The following is a 24,979-nucleotide window of genomic DNA, read 5'->3' as shown; positions in this document are numbered from 1 at the left end:
TAAGGTTTGTTTGGCTCAGGTTTTCAATCTTTATTTCGTATTGACCTAGAAGCTCCTAGTTTTGAAGTGGTGGCAATAGACAAACCTATAGCCAATCCAGACTTTAGACTACTCACAGGAACACAAAGTATTTCAGGAAATGCAGTGATCTGGCAGACTGCATTGATCTGGTCAGTCATGTGATTGTGTCAGTGAGAACAGGGCTGTATGTGACAGGGGCAGTGCCATGATGTAAGTAGGAGAATGAGGGCAAGCAGGAATTTACAGGCTGATAGTTAAATAATAGAAGGAAGAGGGTCATCAACAGCACAGAGTAGATTGTAACACAGTACACATATGAAGTTCCTACATACAAATTGTTCTTTTCTAGTATGTGCCCTCACCACATCCCTTCCCCTTTTAGTATTTTTTTCCTTGGACCATTTTTACATGCTGCAGTTTTCATTAAAGTTCTAAATATTAACTAAGGGAGGGAATAGTAGACTTCCTATTTAGCTATACCTTGTCATCTCAAGGTGTGATAGTTTTTAAATTAATCCATAAATTAAAAAAAAAAATAATGAACACTCCTTCTGCAGCAACTGCAGCCTACATTCCTTGTAATATCTGCACATAACATGAAGCAGAAGTAACATCACAATTCAAGTTCAGATGATCAGTACATATTGTTTCCACTTGGCCCACTCAGATTTAATGATTTGACCATGATATAATTTTTAGAGTAAAGATTCTATGGACGGACCTCATACTCCATGATTTTTACAACGGTAAAAATGTCATCATCATAACAGATGTACATCATATCTAAATGAAGAGCAATTATGACTAAGTTAATGTTTTCAAAATTGCATAATAAAAGCATATTGTGAATAATACTTATAACTGTACTGTCAAACTGTACCACCAAATGTTACTAACCTGCTGTTACCACTGCTCTTCTCACAGTCCTGGACGAAAAAAAAGGCTATGGAAAAGGGGGTGGGAGTGGGAGGACAAGAGATTCAGCTTCTGATTGGTCTTCCCACTACACCTCAATGTGGTGAACAAAATAGATTTGTTGGTTCAGTATAACAGAGCCAGAGGAGACACCAGAGATACAGCTGCATTCAGCAGCCCCGGAGCTCTAGCTAGGGGAATAATCAGGTTAGTAAAATTTAGGTGGTAGTGCCGATATAACTGGTTTGTAAACATTTCCCAGTGAACCAAGCAGTCGCCAAAAGTGGGTAATGACATCTATTGATAACTAGGGACTAGTGATTTGATGCCTCACTACAGTCACTAGATCCTAGTGAACAGAATATTGCTGCAGGTATATTTTAGACTTATAGTTTGAGAACTAAAAACAATGGATTTTTCTTAGAACATCTGTTAAAATAAAATATCGCTTAGTGTTGCATAAGCAACAATTGTTGCAAATTTGGCAGTATTGGGATCTGCGCAAGAAAATTGCAGTGATGTCTACATAGATCAGGGGTAATTAATACTGTGACAGTAATTAACAGCCTACTTGTCAGTGCTTGTCTCACCTACCTCCTTCAGATCACACATGAGTGAAGTATGTCTTCAGTTCATCTGTGAGCTATCTTCTCAAACCTCCGCAGGACAAACAATGGCCTCTACTCAGCTGCTGATTTTCAATTCTGTGGGGGGAATCTGCTGTTTTGCCATAGTACCAGGCTATATGGCATTATGCAGAGCTTTTCACAGCAAAGATTGTGTTTCAACTTGCAAGATAATTGAAATGAGTTTTCAAGTATAAGAACTGTCTGCACATGCTGACCAGATTTACAGTCTAAATAACATAAGTCCCAACATTTTCAATTTGGATATAGAGATAATTAAAACCATGCCCCCAAGCTACAGATCATGCCACTAAATAATGCAGCTCCGGCAATCAGTAAATCATACAGCTCCTCCCCTTGTAAGATGCAGAAGTCGTGAATGTCCTGTTTATATCGGGAATGATGGTGAAATAAACCAATGTATTTAACATATACTCCACAAATATTATTTAAAAATAAAATCTAAAAACAGCACTCTTGTCCCCTAAATTTCTCAATAAATTAATATGACTTTTGAACGAGCGGTCGTATGTCGGCTGATTCAATGCTCCTGAAAAGACCAAGGGGTAAATGTATCAAGCTGAGAGTTTTCCGGTGGGTTTGAAAAACCAATCAGATTCTAGCTATCATTTATTTAGTACATTCTACAAAATGATAGCTAGAATCTTATTGGTTGCTATAGGCAACATCTCCACTTTTCCAACTCGCTGGAAAACTCTCAGCTTGATACATTTTCCCCCAAGTGTAAAAGTGGTTTAAAAAAAAAATTATATGCTTAACCTTGCATCTACTTCAACTTGACTTTTCACATTAGCAGTTTGTATAGAGAGAGAATGCATGGCTTAAAATGTGCACCGTCCATATAAATTGATCAGGGCAGCAAGAAAATATATGTACACTTGAATAAATGCTCATACAAGCTGGTGCAATAGTACAAGTGTCACACACGATTGTAGTGCTTTGTCTATTTGAAACGGATTTCCTGCATTTATTTTTATTATTTATAATAAAATATTCAGATGCTAAAAAAGTGGGGAGCGAAGCATAAATAATTGAGAAATAACATAACTAAATGTTGAACCTTTAAGGGGCTATTAGCCAAAAATTATTGCTAATCCTATATTACATTTCCAAATAGCCATTGTGGAGACACGTGTCTCGAGTGTCCCCAAGTGGGTACAAAACGCTCACATAAAGGATTAGGTACAAATATAAATGTGCGATTTATTTGGGAAAATACACACAGAACAATATAATAATAATATCAATTCAATAACATTATCAGATTACAGCCATATGATTACCCACTAGCTCATACCTTGTTTGTAGTTACCCTGTGTAGGTCCTAGTCTCCAGCCTGAAATGCCTTGTACCAGAGAAAGGTCATAATAGAATTGCCAGACTGGTTCAAACTAACAGGAAGGCAACAATAACTTGAATAATCATGCATTACAACAGTGCTATGCAGAAGCGCATGAAGTGGATGGGCTAGAGCAGCAGAAGACCACACCAGGTTTCACTCCTGTCAGCTAAGAACAGAAGGGCACAGGCTCACTAAGACAGGACAGATGAAGACTGGAATAACTTTGCGTGGTTTGACTAATCAAGATTTCTGCTGCGACATGCAGATAGTAGGGTCAGAGGGCAAGGTCAGAAATGTTTTCTTGGCACATGTTAGACCCTTAATAAAATATTGAGCATTATTTAAATGCCACAATCTATCAGGATATTGTTGCAGACCATGTGCATCCTTGTATGGACACAAACTACCTATCTTCTAATGACTAATTTCAGCAGGATAACATCCCATACCACAGAACATACATCATCTCAAGCTGGTTCCATGAAAATTAGTTCAGTGTACTCCTATGGCCTTTAAAGTCACCAATAGAGAACGTTTGGGATGTGGTAAAACAGTAGATTCGCAGTGCTCTCTCATACATATGTCTCTCTCCAAACTCTGAACCTGTCTCATTCAGCCTCTCTCCCTTTACCTCTCAGATTGTCTCTCTCTCTTAAGCTGGGTACACACTACAGAAATTTCGACCAACTTTTTAATGCCGAGTGATTTTACATGCGATCGATAGTCCGATCGCTCGGTCCATGGACTGCATACACACTAGCCTTGTTTAGGACGATAAAGGGAAGAGCGGACGTCCCTTTACCGACTTTTTACAGCCATGTTGTCCTGAGCAATTACTGTAATTTCATACTCACTGTTGTGGATCGGTCGGAAACTTATACACACTACACAGCGGAAACGAGATTGGAACGAAAATATTAAATGGTACGACCAACCAAATGAGGCGATAATCGTCCATTTGGGCAGACTTTCGACCATCGTGTCACTGTACACACTGACCCGACTTTTGAACGAGCGGTCGTATGTCGGCTGATTCAGCCGATTATTGGACGAAAACCGTGTAGTGTGTACCTAGCTTTAGCCTGTCTCTCATATCTGTCTCTCGCTTATCTCTCAGCCTGTCTCTCTCAGAACTGCCACTTTCAAAATGTCTCACTCTCAGCCTATATCTCTCTCACATCTGCCTCTCTCTTTTACCTCTCAGTTTGTATCTCTCTTAGCTGCATCTTTCAGCCTGTCTTTCTATAGGCTCTCAGTCTGTGTCTCTTTTACCTCTCAGCCTGTCTCTCTCATAGCTACCTCTCTCAGCCTGTCTCATTCTCAGCTCTCAACCCATGTCTCACTCAGCAGGGGTTGGCCAAGCATAGCTGGTCAAACCCAAAGAAATAGATCAAGCAGCCTGCCCTCCTCAGACACATTGCCAATAACTAAAGGCTGCAGGCTCAGCATTTGATTACAGGACCCGCATGTCTGCTGAGCAGGACCTGCTGCAGCTCACTATGTGCACACTGCCTGTCACTGGCTCACTGCCTACAGGCAAAAAGCCCCGGTAAGGTCTATGGCCAATCTGCTTTAGCATGCAAACGTCTGTGTCGGGGCTGGTAAATAAGGGGAGATACGGGAAAGAGCTTGTATGTGACACTAGACAAACACCCTGGGGTGTTTCAAACTAATTTTGTTGAATAGACATTTAGACACAGAAATAGTGAATACAGAGAAACAGAGAATATACTTAAACCTTTGGTTTAGGTTGTACTTAAAATAGACATAACCTGAATAGTAAAATGCACATAACACCTTGATGAATTGGATCTGATAGCTTTATGCCTTTTAGCACTTTTCCATTAACACAGCTGTAGGGAATCATACAAAATGACACTAGTTCCAGTCTTGTAGAATTATATCAGTATGATTCATTGATTCATCTGTAGTGTCATGTAAACCTTTCATGCAATATAGGTTATGATAGGTCCCAATGCATAGCCTAAAACAGACATCTAATAGCCCAAAAATTACTTAGCCCTATGGATTATTATTACTACTGTCATTGTTTCATGTGTTAGACAAAATTTGTGAATACAACCAGATACATTTGTTGTTTTGTTTCTAATAATCTTATATACTTAGACTTGTTATATAATATTAGCAGCATAAATCTGGACAACTTTGTATATTATCATGTTTTGAAATGTAATAATTGATATAAAAGTAAATATGTTTATGGATATTTTACTGGCATTTGCATTTGGGCATTGTATGAGTAGAATGGAGATACTACTTTTGCTAAAGCACCTTTTTAAGATGATTCTCTTGTTGGTCAAATATTTTGGACCATATTCATTCAATTCATTATGCACTCAATGTTATTCCATTCTATTACTATAACATTTCCATACATGATCATACGCCAAGGCTTATTTATTAGCATATAAAAAGCATGGTAGTGCTGTAGCCCATAACATCCTATCAGCTATTAGTTGTGACCTTGAAGCATGCGTGGTCCCCATTTAATTTGATGTGCCTAATCAAATAATGAATGGATTTGATCTGCTAAGTACAAAAATCAATTATGTCAATGACCTCACCAGCATGCTTGTTGGGTCATCAGCCAACTGAATCATATTGTCTCCATGGTGTTATGAGGGACAGCACGTCTGTACTATTTTATCAAGGTATTGAACGACTTGATTATTGCTTTGGTAGTTTTAGTTGTCATCTATAGATTGGTCTACAAAAGACTAATCTGAACGTTAGTAGTCTAGAGTACTGAAGTTCTACAGTACAGTACAGTTTACTTTTTCAGTTTACCTGATATTGAATACATCATTATCTTGCAGCAAAAGAAAAGCATCAAAATGCTACCCTGGCCCAAAAAAAATCCTGATTAATCAAGCAGATTACTCTAATCTGCCCTATGGTTTTTCATATTTATATAACATATCTATGAAATGTAGTCTGGCATCCCCCGCTACAACATAATAGGATTTATTATTTACAGGCAGACATCTGTGGCCAGGAATCTCTTCTGATAAGCTCAAGGCCTAATGGATCACTCATCAACCCAAGTGGAGACCAAAACTGATAGCCCAACAGCTATTTATTGCTTCATAATTACAAACCAAAACTTACTAGGCATTCGCCACCAGCCTTCACTGTAAGTACCATGTAAATTGAGGAAAGGTTCAAATATTAAGAACAAGTAAAATGTAAAAATATGGTAATTACAGGACAATAGCTATTTTATGTATCACTGAAACACCATCAGTATATGAATAATATTTGTGTTTATATGTTGCCAATGCTATCCTAATTCAGTCAGATATATTGGACAAGAAAAGTCAGTATTCTGAGACTTGTAGTTTCACAACAGCTGGCAACCTGCAGAGTGTCTATTTCCCAGGTATACCACAGAAGAGTTGATGTGTAAATTATCTAGCATTTAGGAGAAGCAAAACATACACAACAACGGATGAATTAGATAAAAGTAAATTTTGTCACTCTTTACAGTCTGCAAAACTGCAACTTAGTTTTTTCAAATAAATTCTGCATGTAAGGTGTTTGACCCCCTGGAAAATAGAGGAAAGGGATGATGAAAAATTGGAAGCTATTTTAGATTGAGTTGTTGTTATGCTGACCCCACACATAGTCAATCAAGATCACTGTCCAAGATGGCAACACACAAGGGTGGCTAAATTGAATGAGGAATGGCCATCCGGGGCTCAGACAAAGGGGGATGAACATCTCCAGTGTCACTGAGGGCCCATAGTGCAGTCAGAAGATATATGCACATACACTACATGGCAGAAGTATGGAGACCCCTTCTAAATAGTGTGTTTGGCCATTTCAGCCACACCCATTGCTAACAGGTGTATAAAATCAAGCATACAGCCATCCAATTTCCATAGTTAAATGTTAGCAGTAGAATGGGTCATACTGAAGAGCTCAGTGACATTCGACATTGCAATGTCCTAGGATACCACCTTTCCAGCAAGTCAGTTTGCCAAGTTATTGCCCTGCTAGAGTTGCCCCAGTCAACTTTTAGTGCTGTTATTGGGAAGTGTACATTGTCGAGAATCAACAACAACTCAACCCTGAAGCAGTCAGCCACACAAGCTCACAAAATGGCGCATGGCCCATAAAAGCATCTGTCCTCGGTTGCATCACTCACTACTGTTTTACAAACTGCTTTAGGAAGCAACGTCAGCATAAGAACTGTTTGTTGGAGATTCATAAACTGGGTTTCCATGAGGAAGCAGCTGCACACAAGCATTACAATACCCCCGTGGACAAAGTGAGATCAATCAAAAAATGGTTTCCCGTGTTTGGTGTAGAAGAACTTGACTGCACAGAGCCCTGACCCCAAGCCCATAAAAAACATTTGGGATGAATTATAACACTGAATGTGTGTCAGGCCTTATCACCCAACATCAGTATTGACCTCACTAATACTCTTGTGTTTTAATGGATGTGAACCCCTGCAGCCATGTTCTATAATATAGTGGAAACCCACCCCAGAAGAGTGGAGGCTGTTAAAATAGCAAATGGGGCACAATTCCAAATTAATACCCATGGTTTTGGAATGAGATGTTCAACAAGCATATATGGATGTTCAGCTGTCCATATACTTTTGTCCATGTTGTCTTGCAGATACAAGTAATGGAGTAAGGAATGGAAACATCTGTATAAATTAGGGAAACCAAGCACACTGAAAGAATGGGCTTCCAAATATCAACTAACACCCCAGTATGGTAATAGCATGTAAAAAAATGTTTGACTGTCCTGGCTGTCTATAATTATCATTTACATTTTGAAAGAGGTGTGATTGCTCACTTGCAACATTGTATAAGCATGGCACTGCAAGTGAAAAGCATCATCAGCCAAGGGCAACAATGGTCAAAAGTGCATACGCCATGAGCAGCCAATTTAATCAATTTCTTACAAGAACCTTAGAAGCAGGATATTATATTCGTAGTTGCAATGCATGAACATAAACTGTCTTCACATTTTTGAGTTCAGTGGTGCAAAGAACACAGGCAATGGACTCCCAAGCAGTGGAGTAGTGGAAGAAAGTGTTACTTTCAGAATAATCTTGATTCATCATGTTCTCGACAAATGGATGAGTGCATGTGTGGTGCCAACCTAAATATATATAAGCCTGTAGCTCTCAGCGCTTGTTTTCAACAGTAAACAATTCTGGTGGTTCTGTTAAACTACGTGGTACATTTTCCTTGGGTATAGTCATTCCTTTAAAAGTCAAGGTCAATTCTAATTGCTGCATAATAGTACATCACACCATTTTCCTGCCAGTTCTTTCCTGATGGACAGGGTGTGCATAAGTGGTTTGATGGACATGACACTGGTGTTATTCATATGTCATGGCCTTCTTAGTCACCAGATCTGGACCATATATCATTTATAAGATATTCTGGAAAAAACATTTCCACCATCATCAACCAGATGTCAGTTGAGTGACTTTTTTGGGAACAATTGTCCTGCTTTCCTCCTGCACAATTCCACACATTGGTTGACTCAATGCTGTGGCACAAATAGAGCAAAATTCAAGAAAACACAATCTCTACCAAGTTCTCTTTTTTTAGGATACACTCATATGATCCCATGTAAAAAGAAAAAAAAGTTAATATGAACTTATACTTATAGTAATGTCATGTGAGTAATTAAAATGCTTGATGCTTAATGTTTAAAATACTGATACATAATAACGAATGAAGATTCGGAACAAAGAAATGATTATATAATTGATAGTTCTGACATGTCTTATGTCTTTGTGATTTAGCAATAAAGCGACAGTTAAAAGTTAGCATTTTAATCACTCAAGTGAAATTACCCTTCACATTACACAGAAACCAAAATGCTAGTGTTTTGCAGTTCATTTTAATCGCTGCCGTTCTTTCCCCATTATTGTCTTTGTAGAGCTGGAAAATGCTCATTTCAGTGGGATACAGAATCTATGAAGATTACAATATAAATAAGATTTAATACTATATTTCTGTAATAATAAAATGCTTACATCACATGAGACATAATCCTATCCCTGAGCTTGATTAATGTAACAGGCTTATTATACATACCAGTTATTTAAGCCTAGCTTAATTTGGTCAAAAGGTCTTGAGATGGGTCAGACTGACATCTTTGTCTAATATTCACTTTTGAAATCATCCAAAGGTAGCTAGATAATGTTGGCATTAACAAGGAGATGTTACCATTATCCATATTCCTGACATTATTAATGATCTATATACAAAAGTATAAATCAACCTCGCTATACAGTCCGACAGCAACATACTCTAGTTACTTTATTTTATGGTGTTAAACTGCCACTAATAAAATAATGGGCAGCCTTTTTCAGCTGTAGGAGAATTTCCACCTCTTTCAGTTATTAATGCTTTTTTTATTCTATACTTTTCCTTTTAAAATAAATCTAAATTGCAGCTGTAGTTTATATACTTCACCAATGTAGGATTTCATACATTCATCATTATTAAAATATATGCCCAGAACGGCATATGTTTTTACACATCAGCAGATATTGCAGTGTGTTAGAGGCATTCAATTACTACACAATGTGTTATGTGCAAATGTTAGCTTTTTTTTTTTTTTTAAATCAAAATCATAGTTTGTTTTCAACATCTTTTTTGTTAAATTGCAGATAGACAAAGCACGAAGTGTTATATAACATTATCAAATACAATCATAAATAGACATGAGAGTATATTGACTGCAAAGGAAGTTTTGACAACAATGTTTCTGATTGCTGAAAAGAGTACAGTGTTATTCTTAAGAAGATGTGCATCATCTGGGCTCAGTTGACAGCATGTAAAAATTATTTAAAGCTACATGTTGTAAATACAATATTTTGTTATCATTCATTTGTCTCCAATTCTACAAGTAAATATCTGTAGCACAACAGTTGCAGCTGCCTTTTAGGTTGATACGTGTCCCAGTTGTTCAAATAATGACAGCACCTGCTGCAGTGTGGCTTATTGTGACAGGTATGATATAAGTTGGAAAGAGCCTTTATCTCCATACTTGCTAATTTATTTTATCTGGTGCTCAATCCTAAACTACCATTTTCCACACAAATATCCCACCGGATTTTTCCTGGTCTAAACTGAATTAATTATGCATATATTTTTTTTGCTGTTCAACATTAGTATCTGCATTTAGTCCCGGTTAGGAGAATGTTAAGGGGTCTTTGCCGAGTGATAGTTCTCCAGAAGTTCTCAGTTATGTATATTAAGGACTCATTCAAATGATTCTCATCAGAATTTGCTCACATGATGTAAGCCAAGTACTCTGATTTCTTTGACCTCACTGCCTGTAGTCTCAGGTGTCCACTGCAACATCAGTGCAAATCGTTGGTCAGAGCAAAGATGCTGGAAAAGTGGCATTGCCAGCACAAGTGAAGCACAATGTAATATGTAAATGTTCAAACGCACAATTATATCACAATAATAACATTTTGTATTGTATTTATTTCAAAATAAAATTTTTGAGCAATGTTGCATGAGTACATTTTAAAAAAACACTTAAAAGACTGAAAAGGGTGAAATAGTTGACTGGGTGATATGAATTCAAATAAGGAGCAGGTGGCAGGCAGACATTTTTAATACATATTTTTATTTGGCTCTTACAAGAGTATATCAGAGACACTAAAAGTAATGCAAATATATAACTGAACATTTTTCTCTGAACTATTGAAAATATATCAATGTGTAAATCATACTTGCCAACTCTCCCGGAATGTCCGGGAGACTCCCAAATTCTGGGTATGTCTTCCGGACACCTGGGAGAGCAGACAAGTCTTCCGCATTCTGTACCCGACGGGCCTCAATGACGTAATTCATGGCGAATCGTGTCATTTTGGCCCCGTCCCCGGCAACAAAATCAAAATTTTATTGTGGGGACGGGGCCAAAATAATGTGATTTGCCAATCCCCGCCCCCTTTCACCCCCCCCCCTACCTTAAGTTAAGTAATTTTACTGTTTGCTGGAATAATATATATACCACAAAACTGTGAGACGCTTTCATAGCAGTTTGCAGACAGCAAAATCTGAGATTGTAGAAATGATGTAAGTCAGAATGTATCATCCACTTATCACATATATGACTATTGTGTGAGGTTTTAACATGTGTGTTTATTTATGGGGTTAGTTCAACTTTAAGGGTGACAATGATAGCAGAATTCCAAATGAAGTTCTACATGATATTGACATATTTGCCTTACTATTGAATTCTTACTATTGTCTTACTATTGTATTAGGTTATATTACCCTAGGTATTAATGTGACTTAGAAAGTTATAGCTTTCTATGAGACAATTCATTCAGATGTGTGCCATTGTTGGGGTAGAATCTGGAACATTTTTTTCTGCAGATGAAACATGCAAACTATTGCCCCCCAAAATGTTGTATTCAATGCATTCTAGCCATTTTTATGAGACTATTACAATGTTGCCCTGAATCTAACATCATCATCAATCCATTAAGTAAGACACAATATTATAAACATGGAGTGGTTATATTGGTCACTGACTTCACCCTCCTAGTATTTAGATATAACAAAATCTGAAACTGAAATAAACTCCTGTATTTGTATGTTCATTTAAAGCAAAACCAGCTATTATAACATATTTTTAATTGGATTTTATGGTGCTTCTCATCATTTTCTTGTTGATTCTGTAGTAAGCATTTAAAGTACGCCTATTACCAGCACTCATTGGAGACTGACAGTTTTTCGGCTTAAAAAATTCAAGTGAATCCAGTATAAATGAGCAAAGTCGCTGAAAAAATTAGCAAACCGAACAGGATATATATATCACCAAACGTATAGTCTATGAAGAGTGCTGGGTTGATGACAATTCATTCAGATGTGTGCCATTGTTGGGGTAGAACATTTATTCTGCAGATGAAACATTTGCCCCCCCAAATGTTGTATTCAATGCATTCTAGCCATTTACTAGGAATTGATGATATTACATGGCTTTGAATGATATGAATGGTTCCTAGTGTATTTACAAATATTGATTTCAATTTTCAAGATGGCTATCTGTACTGTCTGTAGGTGACAGGTATCAACTTGATTATGTAAAAGGCACTAGCCAAAATATGACATAATTTAAGCGTCATCAATAAAATGATGAGTCTTACCCAAATGTATTCCGATTTTGAATTGTTTTTTTACCAAAGGTATATGAGCCTAGTTTTCTTTTACATTTACTGTCATGTATGGCTACTATGTTTAGTATAGTTGTAGTACTTTATTTGGTATGTTTGGTAGTTGATGTCTGGCTAGGCCCAACATCATATATTTATGGTTCCTACTGAATACTGTGCATCTCCCTCTCTTTTTCTCCTCCAGGATGACAAAGAAATTGACCTGGAACATCTCCACCGACGTGTAAACAGCCTGTGCACTGATGACGACAGTCCTCATAAACAGTTTTCCTCCTCATCGGTCGATCTAACACCACTAGACATCGACACATTGCCAACACGGCAAACTCTGGAGCAAATTAGTGATTTTAGGAATACTCATATAACCACTACGACCTTTATACCAGAGCAAATACAGACACTTAGCCGTAACTTGTCCACTAAAGCTGCTTCTGGTTTTGCATTTGGCAATGTGCCTGAACACCGAACTGGTCCTTTCAGGCACAGAGCTCCCAATGGTGGATTTTTTCGAAGTCCAATTAAAACTATGTCATCTATTCCTTACCAGCCAACTCCTTCTCTAGGGCTCAGTCTTGGCAATGACCCTGACCGAGGTACTTCCATATGAGCTTTAGAGAGTCTCTTCACTGTTGGTTTTTTTTTGGACTCTCTTTGCAGGAGCATCTGTAAAATGATGGGACTAACATGGATGTATTTTTTTATATCCAGATTATTAATAAAAACATTTTGATTCCTTGCTTTTTTCTTCCCCCAATCCTTTGTCTGTAAATGTGTTTTAGAACTTCGAAATTCACTTCATTGCCTCAATTTGTTTTTCTTTTGTGTTAATTTTTGAATACATGTCAATGTATTTTGAATCTCTCTCTCTGGTTTGACATCTGCAATAATTCAAATTCCTTTAGTCGATTTTGCTGATTCTCCTATATACTCTGCTGCTGCCGTGTCCTGTAAGTGTGGACCAAAGGCTAACCCTACAGTATAGAAACAAACCCTAATCAGCCCACATGTAAAAAAAAAAAATGCAACTTAGTAGGACTACAAAAAAGCCATTACTATGCCAGTAAAGAATACATTTACACATATGTTTGCACTGTAGCAGTGCATAAGTTACTTAATCAAGTTAAATGATTTTTTTTTTTTATGTACAGTTTATGCGTGAAATCCCGCACCATCTCAGTTATTTGTATGTATGTATGCCAGTGTATGCATTCACAGGTGTGTATATGCTGTGGATAGTGTTACAATCTGGGCAATGTTGACATTATGTTTATTTTCTGCAATGACAAGGGATAGAGTTGAGATGGATACTTTTATTAGCTTTCGCTTATTTTTGGTTTGTGAAAAGAAACAAATGTACAATTCAGGCTCTGCCTTCTAACCCGTATCAAAATCTTGTGTCTACAGTGCTATCAATTACAATGACTGGGTTTTCAATTGGGAAAATGGAAACCCCTTTGAATTGTATTTGCCCATTGCCCTAAATCTCATCATAACCACAAAGGTCCAAAAAATATCCTCAGGATCTATATGATTTAACTTTAGCCAAGCATATAATACCTGGCTAATGTCAACGTTATCCAGATTTCCAACATTATGCATAACATAGAGACATGAAGTATACAAACATATGGGCATAGATCTGTGCAAGAGTGAGTAGGAGCAAACTATTATATCTCATACAATAGTGCTTTATTAAAAACAGAAAAAAAACCTAAAAAGTATTATATACAACAGAAATGTATACTTTAGAAAGTTCTTTACAATTTAAACGGTGCGTTGTTTTTATATCATCTGTCATAAAATGCCTAATATATGAACCCACTCCTTTGCTATATTATAATGCAATCTATTAATCATTTAAAAACCAAGGTCAGAATCTGCTGTTTGATGGGATTTTCTGTTTATTGCTTTAGTGAAACAATAGAGTTCTACAATGTAAAATATAATATTAACACAAGTTTAATATTGGGTAAATGAAAAGGTCACATACCCTATAAAAGGGTCTCTCTTGAGTGGATATGATATCTGTGTTTTGCTATCCTTCACCTCTTTCCTGTAAACATGAAATGCAATCTAAAATTTATACACCAGTTTCTGAATAGTTTGCAGTCGTAGAGTTTCTGTTTGTATTCCAGCCGCATGGAAGGGTTGACAATGGAATGTATTTTCAACACAGAAAAACAATGCGATTTAACAATAGATAGAGAGATATAGATCAAGCTCAAAAACTCAAATCTGAGCTGTGCTATAAACATGAGCATTGTTGAGTGGCCTTAATTAGTTTTACAATACTAGGATGTCAGATATGATACATATAGGGCCTGAGTCATTAAGGAAAGTAAGGCAAAAAAAGAGTAAATGTTCTCCGGGACAAACCATGTTACAATGCAAGGGGTGCAAATTAGTTTATTACTTTGCACATAAGTTAAATACTGGCTGTTTTTTTAATCTATCACACAAACACTTAATAGCTTTATTTTTACACTGAAATTTAAAGTTGATCTAGGACATGCCCTACCCCAACTATAAATCTGTCCCCACATTATAAATTTACCTCCCCCTACAATGCAACATGGTTTTGCCCAGGTGCAAAGTTACTCCTTTTTTATGCTTTGCTCTCCTTAATGACTCGGGCCCATAGAAAGGGTGGTACTGTAGAAAATTGGAAAAGTAACCCTGGAAACTGATATTTCCATAGATTAAAGTAGTGTTCAATCCATAGGGTTCCACTTCAGCTATGTTTAAATGTACAATGAGATTGGGTAATACCCCCAAGTTAAGCTGCTTCTGTTTATGCTCCAATGTTTGAATCAGAGTATTTCTGTTACCTAAGATTCCACATACTAAAGTACAAGATGTAGTAACACACTATTACTGCAGCAACATTTCCCCTATACTGCAATAACTAGTTTACTAAGCAGCCCTGCCAACGCTTATTTTTTACACAAAACAACCAGCAGATAGAAGACAGTTCATTACGTTACTCTTGCTATACAGTAAAGTGCTACCTATAGTTATGATGCTGAAATGGTATCAATAAACCATCATCTATTATTTTCATTACCCCAAAAACTATATTTTATATGTGTCGATTTCCGTTTGTTTCAACAGGGTAGAGAAAAGTACTGAACTTAGTTTATTTAAAAGCGCACTCATTGGTTATACCAGATAATATTCTCACCGCCTCCTCTTGCTACAAGTGGAGGATATTATTTAAAGTTACTACAGGGAATGAAGATCTGTATTGTGAGCATATACACCAAACTCCAGTTTTTTAACTGTTGCCTGAATATTGTAAATAGAAGATATCCTGAATGTCCTGCGTCATATCGGTGACCTAGAAGCTTGATGCCATGAATAGAAATGGTGCCAAAGTAATGGCAAGAGCTTATCACATACCACTGTCCTACATTGCAGGGCTTTATATCACTGCATAACATGAGCTATCACATTTCTGCAGTCCACAATTGTTCTTTAATAAACAGCATATAACAATGGTGGTGAAGAATGTGTAATAATGGTTTCAGCTTTCTAGATAGAAGACTACAAAAGAGCTCATTAGCCGCCTTTGTCTAGCTTGTGCAGACTATTATTGTAGTATTTGAATACTCCCCCGGGAGTCTCGCTGGTCTGTCAATAATCCAGCCGTCTCCCAGACATACAGGGAGAGTAGGCAACTATGGCCTAATGACAATAGATTGCTTAGATAAAAATGCATTTAAAAATATGTATATGCTGTTCTTCATTTTTCAGCAAAGATTAAAAAAAAAACTAAAAGAAAATACCCATGGGGACAAACCCTTACAACCTAAACTCTCAGTTTACTACACAGACTTTTGATGGGCTCTAACCATCAAATGTGCTTTCACTAACTAAGTCTACATAATCAACTTTCAGAGACTTACAAGTTCAACAGCCAACAGTTAATTTTATTTTGTTTAACACAAAATGAGAGGGAGAAGAACAGTTATGTAGATGTTTATCTGTAGAATCAGACACGTCAATAACAGCTTTACCTTATTCATATTTTACTACTAATTTCAGATTTTTAAAACCTTCATGACAGGCCCACTTAAATTGATCCCAAAAACTCTTTAAGGATTTATTTTAACATAATCCAAAATGATGAGGCTACACCACAGTATAACTGTATAACTTTACCATCAAAGATATATTTTCTTAAACAATAACTAGATCCAGACAATATTTTCAGGATTAAATTATTTAAAATGTAAAGGAGTGGGATGTGTTTTAACACTTATGTCAACTGTACTAAAATTATATTGAAACTTGGTTGTTATTAAATGTTTGAAATGACTCTTAAAGGATAATTCCACTTTCAAACAAGTGGCTTTGATTTAGTATTTTAGGCCAAACATACATATTTCGTAATACAAAATAGTAATCTATGTATTTAAGGTTGTTATGGGTAGCAGTCTAGCAGACACTGTTATGCAACCCTGAAACTGTCTCACCCACCCCTCCAACTTCAAGCTACATTTTGTGTAGTCTTCTCTACAGGTGTTAGCTCATAAGAACAAACACTAGCTACTGTAACCATGCAGCAGGCAGCTCGGTGATAATGGCACAGGGGAGCTACAGATACTGTTTAGTGATGCTGTAATGCTTGATAAGTTGCATTGGTTGATGTGGGTGTAGTTTATTGCCACAATTATTGCTCATACTGTGATGTAACTGGATGCTGCCCGTCCCTTATCAGTATTGCATTTTGAAAATATACGTCATGAAACTGCTACTAGAATTCATAGCTCCTTCAGACGTTACACCCGGGGTCTCAATATTAGAACAAAAACACAGACATATTTTTGTGGGCAAATATTAGCTTTATTACATATATAATTTAATGATGGAATTATCCTTTAATGCTTATTAATTAAATTGTGCAAGGCTTTAGTTTGCTGTTCATATATGGTTGCAATTCTAGATATGAAGCAGTTGTCTGTCGCATTATAATATTACCTCACACACCTTGGTGGATAGTATCAGCTACAACAGGCAGCGGGACGATACTAGTATTTTGTAATGTAAACCAATATTGCAGTTTTACATGAGATTTTGTAAAGTAAAATCTGCAAAGGGCTTCTGGGTATTAGGATATCAAGTGGCTTATTTATTAACATTGAGCACAGAGCACAAATGTGCTTTTATTCAAAGCAACCAAACACATTGTATATTATATTCCAATAGTCTAACTTCCTCTAGACTGATCAAAATTAATTCCAGTTGATAAAACATTTGTTCTATTTGCAATTTGTTATTAAATAAGTCTCTGTGTGTCTCTTAGTAATGCAGTAAATGAATGATAAGGATGACAGCATTGATTGTGTTTACTGTGACATGCAGTTTTTTACCTGTAAAACTATTAATATCACTATAGTGTCTGTCTGACATTAGTTAGTTATGCATAATATGTTTATTTACACCCAGGCGCAGGCATGCACTTAACAGATGGGTGGAGCCCGGGAGACGTTATTTTTCATCTTTATATGTTTCACAATTTGCTTTAGCAAAATGTTAAAAAAAAATAAAAATATATATATATATATATTCTTCATACATATTTTTGATGCTGGTTCTCCAGGGTGCATCTTGTACTGTCAATGCTTTTGTACTAAATCTTCAAATATTGTCTACTGTGTAAGGCAGATCTGTTTCTATTCTAATCATGCGAAGGCCATTTTGTTTCTAAGGGTACAAGTGTCTGGAAGCATGCACATCTTGTTTACCCTTGCGACATCCTTTGTCTCATGCATATTGGATTTTAAAAGTTAAAACGAAAAATATATATAATAAAGCTATGTAGAGACATGCCAGATGTTGCAGTGAAATTTAGCTAAAATGAAATAACTGTTAGCCATGTACAGTATTTAAAATAGGCCTATTTTGATGTACTGCCTATTTAAAATGAAAAATACAGAAAAGATTTTTGGAGGCCTCCGTTACAAGTGGCAGAGCTTTCTGTGTATAATTTGTCTAAATGATTTGTCTAATAAAATTGTTTTCTATATGGGTTTTGTCATTCTTTCATTGCTATATATTATTTATCTAGAAAAACACACTGTCTAATAGGCATGTCCGTATTTACATCGTTGGAACCGGTAGGTACAAAAATTGTAGTGCCCTAAATGCTATTCATCACAAGTCTTTTATGCATTAAATATACCCTTTGATATACACCTTTAGTATGCCACTGTCAGGGGCGCACAGAGGATTTTTCAGGGGGGGTTTCCTCCACCCCCAGAAAAAAAAAACCTAGAGAGCTGCCGCGCATCCGCCCGCGCAGGCGCGGCACCTCCATTTCGGCTGCACTGTACTATACAGCAGCCGCGGCGCCATCAAGGAAGCGTCCGCGGCAACGCTTCTTAGACAGTGCTGCGGCTGCTGTATAGTACAGTGCCAATATGTAGGGCACTTTTTTAGCGGAGGGGGGTTTCTGGAGACCCAGAAACCCCCCCCCCCCTGCGTGCGCAACTGTCTGTGCCACCAAATTATATCCATTTCACCCAATGTTTTTTTTACAAATATTCACCATATACTTTGCGTCTGACTAAGGGTTCAGCCCGCCCTAGGTTAATACTCTCGTAGCACCCACTCGTCTTCCACATGCTAAAAGTTAAAACAAACTTAACATTAATTTAAAATCCTTCTTCCTTCACTTCCCCACTAATGTTGACATTTGTGTGTTTTTCCAAACTCAGCTCCACTTGGCTTTTTATATGGGTCACAGTAATCTTTGTCACTCATGTAGTTTTCATTAAAATCAGAACTGTATAGCTGAGCGGAAGTGCAAAAGAGCACTACTGAAGGAAGGGGGGGTTATCTTCAGTCTTCACCATGGAAATATGACAAGATTAAAACCTTACTACATTTTTCTTTCATGTTTTCTTTTTACTTTGGAGAACAATTATTCTCTTATATTTTAAAACAAATTTCAGTTTATACCTCTCCCTGTCGCAAAGTTTACACGCTAGGCTGCAACCTAATCGGCCTATTGAATAATCAAGCCCTGGGTAAAGTTGATCACACAAAATACAGAGAGAAGTTGTGCTGTGCAGTTCAAAAAGGTATCAAGAATTGTGTTTACGATTCTGAGCAAACAAAGCTGTACTATTCAGTTATCAAAACAAATAATGGTACATAGAGCACTCATGAGTGATATTTTTGGGAACATTTTAAATAAATGTGATATAGGGTCTTTGATTAATGCTAATTAAATGACATTCATTTCAGCATTAGGAATTAGTTTGTAGAAATCCTGTTTACAATTAAACACATATTTCATAAGAAAAATTGGAAAAATGCATTAAACTCACAAACTTTTTTATCACAACATCTTTTTAATACATTTCTCTTTACTTATTGCATAAATTGTGGACACTAATTAGGTGTCATGTTTTCTAAGGACCGGGGTATCAACTGAGTAAGGCACCATTTGTTGTTTGGAGTCCACACTTACTAGTGTTCCTAGATAGTTGTTAGATCCTAGTTAGTGTGGGCTAATACTGTTCCGTCATACTGCACTTTTGTTTGCTCTATGTTAAAAGATAAATTGTGGACAGCTGTAGTCTCAGCAGCTGAATAATATTTACGATGTTTGCAACCAACATTACTGCTCTGAGATTTGTAAAAGATAATGAGCCTGAACCCATTACTGTACATTCAAGCGCAATGAATTTCGGCTGTGGTCCCTGAGAGCAATGAGAGCATGTGCATTTATAGTGTTGGACAATTAAAATTACAAAATGGCTGGAGGCAGGGACAATAATCCATTTTTGTAGAAGGTGGAACATGATGGATTTCACCCCTGTCTCTGCTTCTTGTTTCAAGGGATAGTCTACAAGACAGGTGTAACATAGTAACATAGTAACATAGTTGATGAGGTTGAAAAAAGACACCAGTCCATCAAGTTCAACCTATTTTGGCTCTCCTGCAATCCCTCCATGCTGCTTGACATTGAGCACTATTGCTAAGTTTACTGTCTATGAGCACTCCCAAATCCTTTTCCATTATAGATTCCCCTAAATTAATCCCATTTAATTTATAGATTGCGTGCTTGTTTTTGATCCCTAAATGCATAACCTTACATTTATCTATGTTAAACCGCATATTCCATTTGGCCACCCAATCCTCCAGTTTATTTAAGTCCCTCTGTAGAGAAGCTACATCTTGCTCTGTTTTTATTTCCTTACAGAGTTTAGTGTCATCTGCAAAAATAGAAACTTTACTCTCTAAACCATCACCAAGGTCATTAATAAATATAATAAAAAGGAGTGGCCCCAGCACGGAACCTTGATGTACTCCAATTAAAACTTTTGACCAATTAGAAATTGTTCCATTTATCACAACTCTCTGTTCCCTATTCTCTAGCCAGTTTTCGATCCAAGTACAAATGTTGTTTCCTAGACCCAGTTCCCTTATTTTGTAAACCAACCTCTTGTGTGGCACTGTATCAAAGGCCTTTGCAAGACCAAAGTGGGTTTGCTTTATTCACTTGAACAGTAAAAAGAAGGGCCAATTTAATGAGACCCACCTCCCCATTAGCTAAGCATAGCCCAGCAAGTGGTTGGGATATTTAAAACAGTTCTTGTTTGTCTGAAAGGGAAACATGGAAGTAGTGGCAGGTGTGAGTCTGCATGTAAGGCAGCTAGTTACAACTATCCAAGGAACTCCAACTTATCCTATTATCTGGATTTTCATCTCTAACCACTTATGAAATCTATTAAATCACATTTAAGAGACACCATGGAGGTTTTCAAGAAACTGAAAGACATAAAATGACAGGATATGTATAAACTAATTACCGCAGATTTTAGTTCACTCTATGTGATTATAAATCATGAAAAAGGACTACAGTCCGTGAGATATTTTTGGGATAAAACAGAAATGGAAAATGGTTTGAAAGATTTTGTTGTTGAAGGGATAGAGTTCTTGCTCAAAAATATTTTTTGGGGGATGCTGATAATTTCTATGTACAAAATCAAGAAACAGCCATGGGAACCAGATTTGTCCCCAGTTATGTGAATATGTTCATGGGGTGGTGGGAGGATACCCATGTTTGGAAATATCACAGTATGGGGGTGAATCTGGTTTCCTGGTTCAGATATATAGACAGCATTTTGTTTATATGACAGGGGGATAATGCATCTTTGGAAAAATTTTGTAATGAATTAAATTCAAATACTTTAAACATTAAACTAACTTTTGATTTAGTAGGGAAGAGGTGCATTTTTTGGATCTAAGGATTTATGTCAAAGAAAATCAGGTATTAACAAGCAACTATAGTAAACCCACTGACTCAAATTTGTTTACTGTCATTAATACAACCACTAGCACAAATGGCAGAAGAGCATTCCAGTTATCTAGTTCCAAAGAATTAAATGTAACTGTGTAGAACCTGATATGTTTCATGAACAATCACAAATTAAAAAAAAAACAGTTTCTAGAAAAAGAATAGGAGGGAGTTAATCTATATAAGGTCATAGAACAAATGAACAATCTTGATAGTGGTAAACTTTTAGTTCCTAGAGATAGAGAGAACAATAAAACAGGTATTCCATTCATTACACAATACAATACATATCATAAGAATGTAGAAAAAAATATTAGGAGACATTGGCCCATTGTAACAAAAGATCCCTTGCTGCAGCGAATTATCTCTGGAAATCCTAATTCATACACAGAAAGGCATTAACTCTAAAAAATCACCCTGTCAAAAGTTGTGTCACGGGCACTAGGAGTTCTGCCCAGGATTCACCAGTTGACTATGCTTACCAGAGGGGCGGAGTTTGCACAGCAGTCCTCTGGCAGCAGGGTGAATAGTGGAACGTATATAACAGCAGATGGAGAGAGGATGCCAATGGAATAGATGATAGTCAATGACTTGCAGCTATACTGGTAGATGAGTCAGCGACTTGCAGCTATATTGGTAGATGAGTCAGCGACTTGCATCTATAGTGGAAAGGCAGGTTTGAACCACGGAGACCAGGGTGGACGTGAGCAGGTGAAGGAAGGTAACGGGAGAGTCAGTGGTCTGCGGATAGCAAGTTGTACCACTGCTGTAATGGGAGAAGACTTGTCCAGGTGCAGGTAGGTAGCGGGGAAGTCAGTGGTCTGCGTATAGCAAGTTGTACCACTGCTGTGATGGGAGAAGACTTGTCCAGGTGCAGGTAGGTAGCGGGGAAGTCAGTGGTCTGCGTATAGCAAGTTGTACCACTGCTGTGACGAGAAGACTTGTCCAGGTGCAGGTAGGTAGCGGGGAAGTCAGTGGTCTGCGTATAGCAAGTTGTACCACTGCTAGTAAGTGAGGAGTTGTTCAGGTGCGGATGAATGGAGGCATGAAAAGAGTCAATAACTGTATGAAGACAATGAGAGCACAGAGGAACTTGTTCCAAACAGATATGCAGCGTTACTGCTAATAGTCTATGACGGTATGTATACCGCTGCTGAGTAGAGGCTTGTACTAAGCGGATATGCGGGATAATAACTGATAGTCAATCACAGGTATGCATATCGCTGCTGAGTAGAGAAGCTTGTTTCAAACAGATGTGCAGCGTAACAACTAATAGTCTATAGCGGGTATGGATACCGCTGCTGAGTAGAGAAGCTTGTCCTAGGCGGATATGCAAAGTAACAGTTGATAGTCAATAACAAGTAAGCATACCGCTGATGAGTAGAGAAGCTTGTCCACGAGGATATGCAGGCACAGCAGGAGCGCTGAACGGCTGTAGCGGGTATGGGAACCGCAGGTGAGCAGAGCAGGTAATCCAGCAGACAGCTGAGGACACGAGCAGGATACAGGAATCAGTAGCGGGTATGGGAACCCCCGATGAGTAGAGCAGGTAATCAGCAGGAAGCTGAGGACACTAGCAGAACACAGGAGACACCTTCAGAGACTCGCAGGGAATGAGACTCAAGATCAGGCAGCGATGTAATGAGCACAGGTGCCTTAAATAGGGAGAGGTGCCTGATCCACCAATTAGATTAAAAGCAAAGGTCATAAGTTCTTGGATGCTGCGCATGTGCAGTCCATCAAGATGGCGGACGGCCGCGGCTCAGGACAGGCGTCGGCAGGAAGGCTAGAGAACCCCGCACCAGCGCAGAGGCACTCACGGTCCGGTGAGTGACAAGTTGCCTCTCAAAACCCAAACGGGAAATCATTGCATCAAAGGGGTTTTATTTAAGTGTGGCTCTTGTTTAGTGTGCAGGAATACAAGGAAGGACACTAACAAATGGTAGAAGTAGAATCTTCCACTAAATGTAAAGTATACAACACAAAGGAAATTATGGCTTGTAATTCAAAAAACTGCATTTGATTGAATGTATGTGCAACAAAAATGTATAGGTAGAACTTCTAAGATACTTAGAAATATTAAGAAAGGATACGAGTTACATCAGCACATTTCAAAGAACATCACAACTGTGATGAGAAATCGTTTCAACTTTTTTGTGGATTAAAGAGAATAGAAGATGATTGGAGGAAAAAGAACTCTAATGTAGAACTAGCCCAAGCTGAGATGAGATTGATTTACTCTATGGATACACTGTCCCCTAAAGGCTTAAGCAATGATTTTGAAACCAAATGGTTCCTCTTATAAAACCTTTCTATAATTATATACTAGAAAGATTATATGAGGTGAAAAGTGAGTTAATAGCTATACGGTAATATAGCACTCCAGTAGTGAAGGATTCATCGCTCCATTTCTTGACGCAGTCTTGTGGTGAGAAGTTCTCAGGCAAAAGTCCTGTGATTCTTGTGCAAGGTAATTAGTGTTTACGGACTTTCAGAATCATAAAAATAGAGACAGTAATTTCGGGGAAGAGTTTTTATCATAACTCACCACTGAAGGAATTCCTGGTGTGTGTCATTTTATATTAGCCATTTAGAGATAGAAGTTACATCATAGTTGTGACAGGATGGACCGCCTATGCCACCCTGTCTGTTGCTGCTGGGAACTGACTGGGCTTACTTTGCCACTGTTCCCTTTCGTTATCCCAAATGCGCCCTCGTGCCACAGTAGGAGGGGCTTTCAAATGCTGCCACCACTGGAATTCTTACAGGCATCCAGTACTGGGTTTCTTCTGTGTAACTGACGCTGCGAGTTTACCCCATTACTGGTGTACCTGGGCTGGTACTCCTGACCTCTTATTATGGATCAGGGTTGCTGTGGATGGATCCTCCCTGGCCTATCACACTGAACAGAGCTGCAGGGTAGCAGGCAGAGCGGTGATACCGGAAAAACTGGGTCCAAACCTCAGAAACAGCCGGGAACGGATTAGATTTTGGGTCTAATCTGTAGGTCACAGGATTTTCAGCATGGAAGATATTTTCAAGCAGGTTTTTGAAGCAAGTGATGTTCATTTGCAGTCATGCTGATTGGAGGTACCAGTGCTAAGGTCAGATGAAATCAGAAGAACAACTTTCAATACAAGTGCTTTTATATAGTTTGGTCACAGCCTCAAAGGGTAATCAGGATGCCCTTTGTTTACACAAACATGGATTTACATGCATTGCAAAGCTTACAATGTTTACATTTATCTGTGAAATGCCCTGCATCTTGTTTTTAGACACAGGAAATCTAGTAGCAAGGTCTTAATTAAACATTCCTGTGTCTTCAAGTGGACCCTCACACATCAAAAGATCTAATTAACATTGGTCTTTTCTTCAGCCAGCTATAGAATACACATGCCCATAAAAAGTTACAAACCCCAAAAAAAGCCATTTTCCCACATCACAATACACAACAGACCTCCATCCACAAAGGCTTATTGTATCAGATATATACCTTAGGAACTAATGCATTTCCTCTAGCAAGGTTAAACAAGATACAAATTTCTTTCCCT

The 24,979-nt window shown here is 37.7% G+C and overlaps 1 protein-coding gene across 2 annotated transcripts in view; it reads left to right on the top strand.

The window, feature by feature from the left end:
* GRID2 (glutamate ionotropic receptor delta type subunit 2) overlaps positions 1 to 18,146 on the top strand; it is a 959,624-nt gene extending 941,478 nt beyond the window's left edge. Inside the window, exon 16 of one of the 2 annotated variants that reach the window (XM_075201703.1) lies at positions 12,303 to 18,146. In XM_075201703.1, coding sequence (XP_075057804.1) covers positions 12,303 to 12,725 — 423 coding nt within the window. In that variant the 3' untranslated portion in view covers positions 12,726 to 18,146. Of the gene's footprint in view, positions 1 to 5,923; positions 6,072 to 12,302 lie in introns of those variants that run through there. The other variant, XM_075201712.1, reaches the window with a different exon arrangement.
* Positions 18,147 to 24,979: the final 6,833 nt, after the last annotated feature.

Source organism: Mixophyes fleayi, chromosome 1, assembly GCF_038048845.1.
Source record: "Mixophyes fleayi isolate aMixFle1 chromosome 1, aMixFle1.hap1, whole genome shotgun sequence".
Lineage (NCBI taxonomy): Eukaryota > Metazoa > Chordata > Amphibia > Anura > Limnodynastidae > Mixophyes > Mixophyes fleayi.
This window is presented reverse-complemented; position numbering and strand designations above follow the sequence as displayed.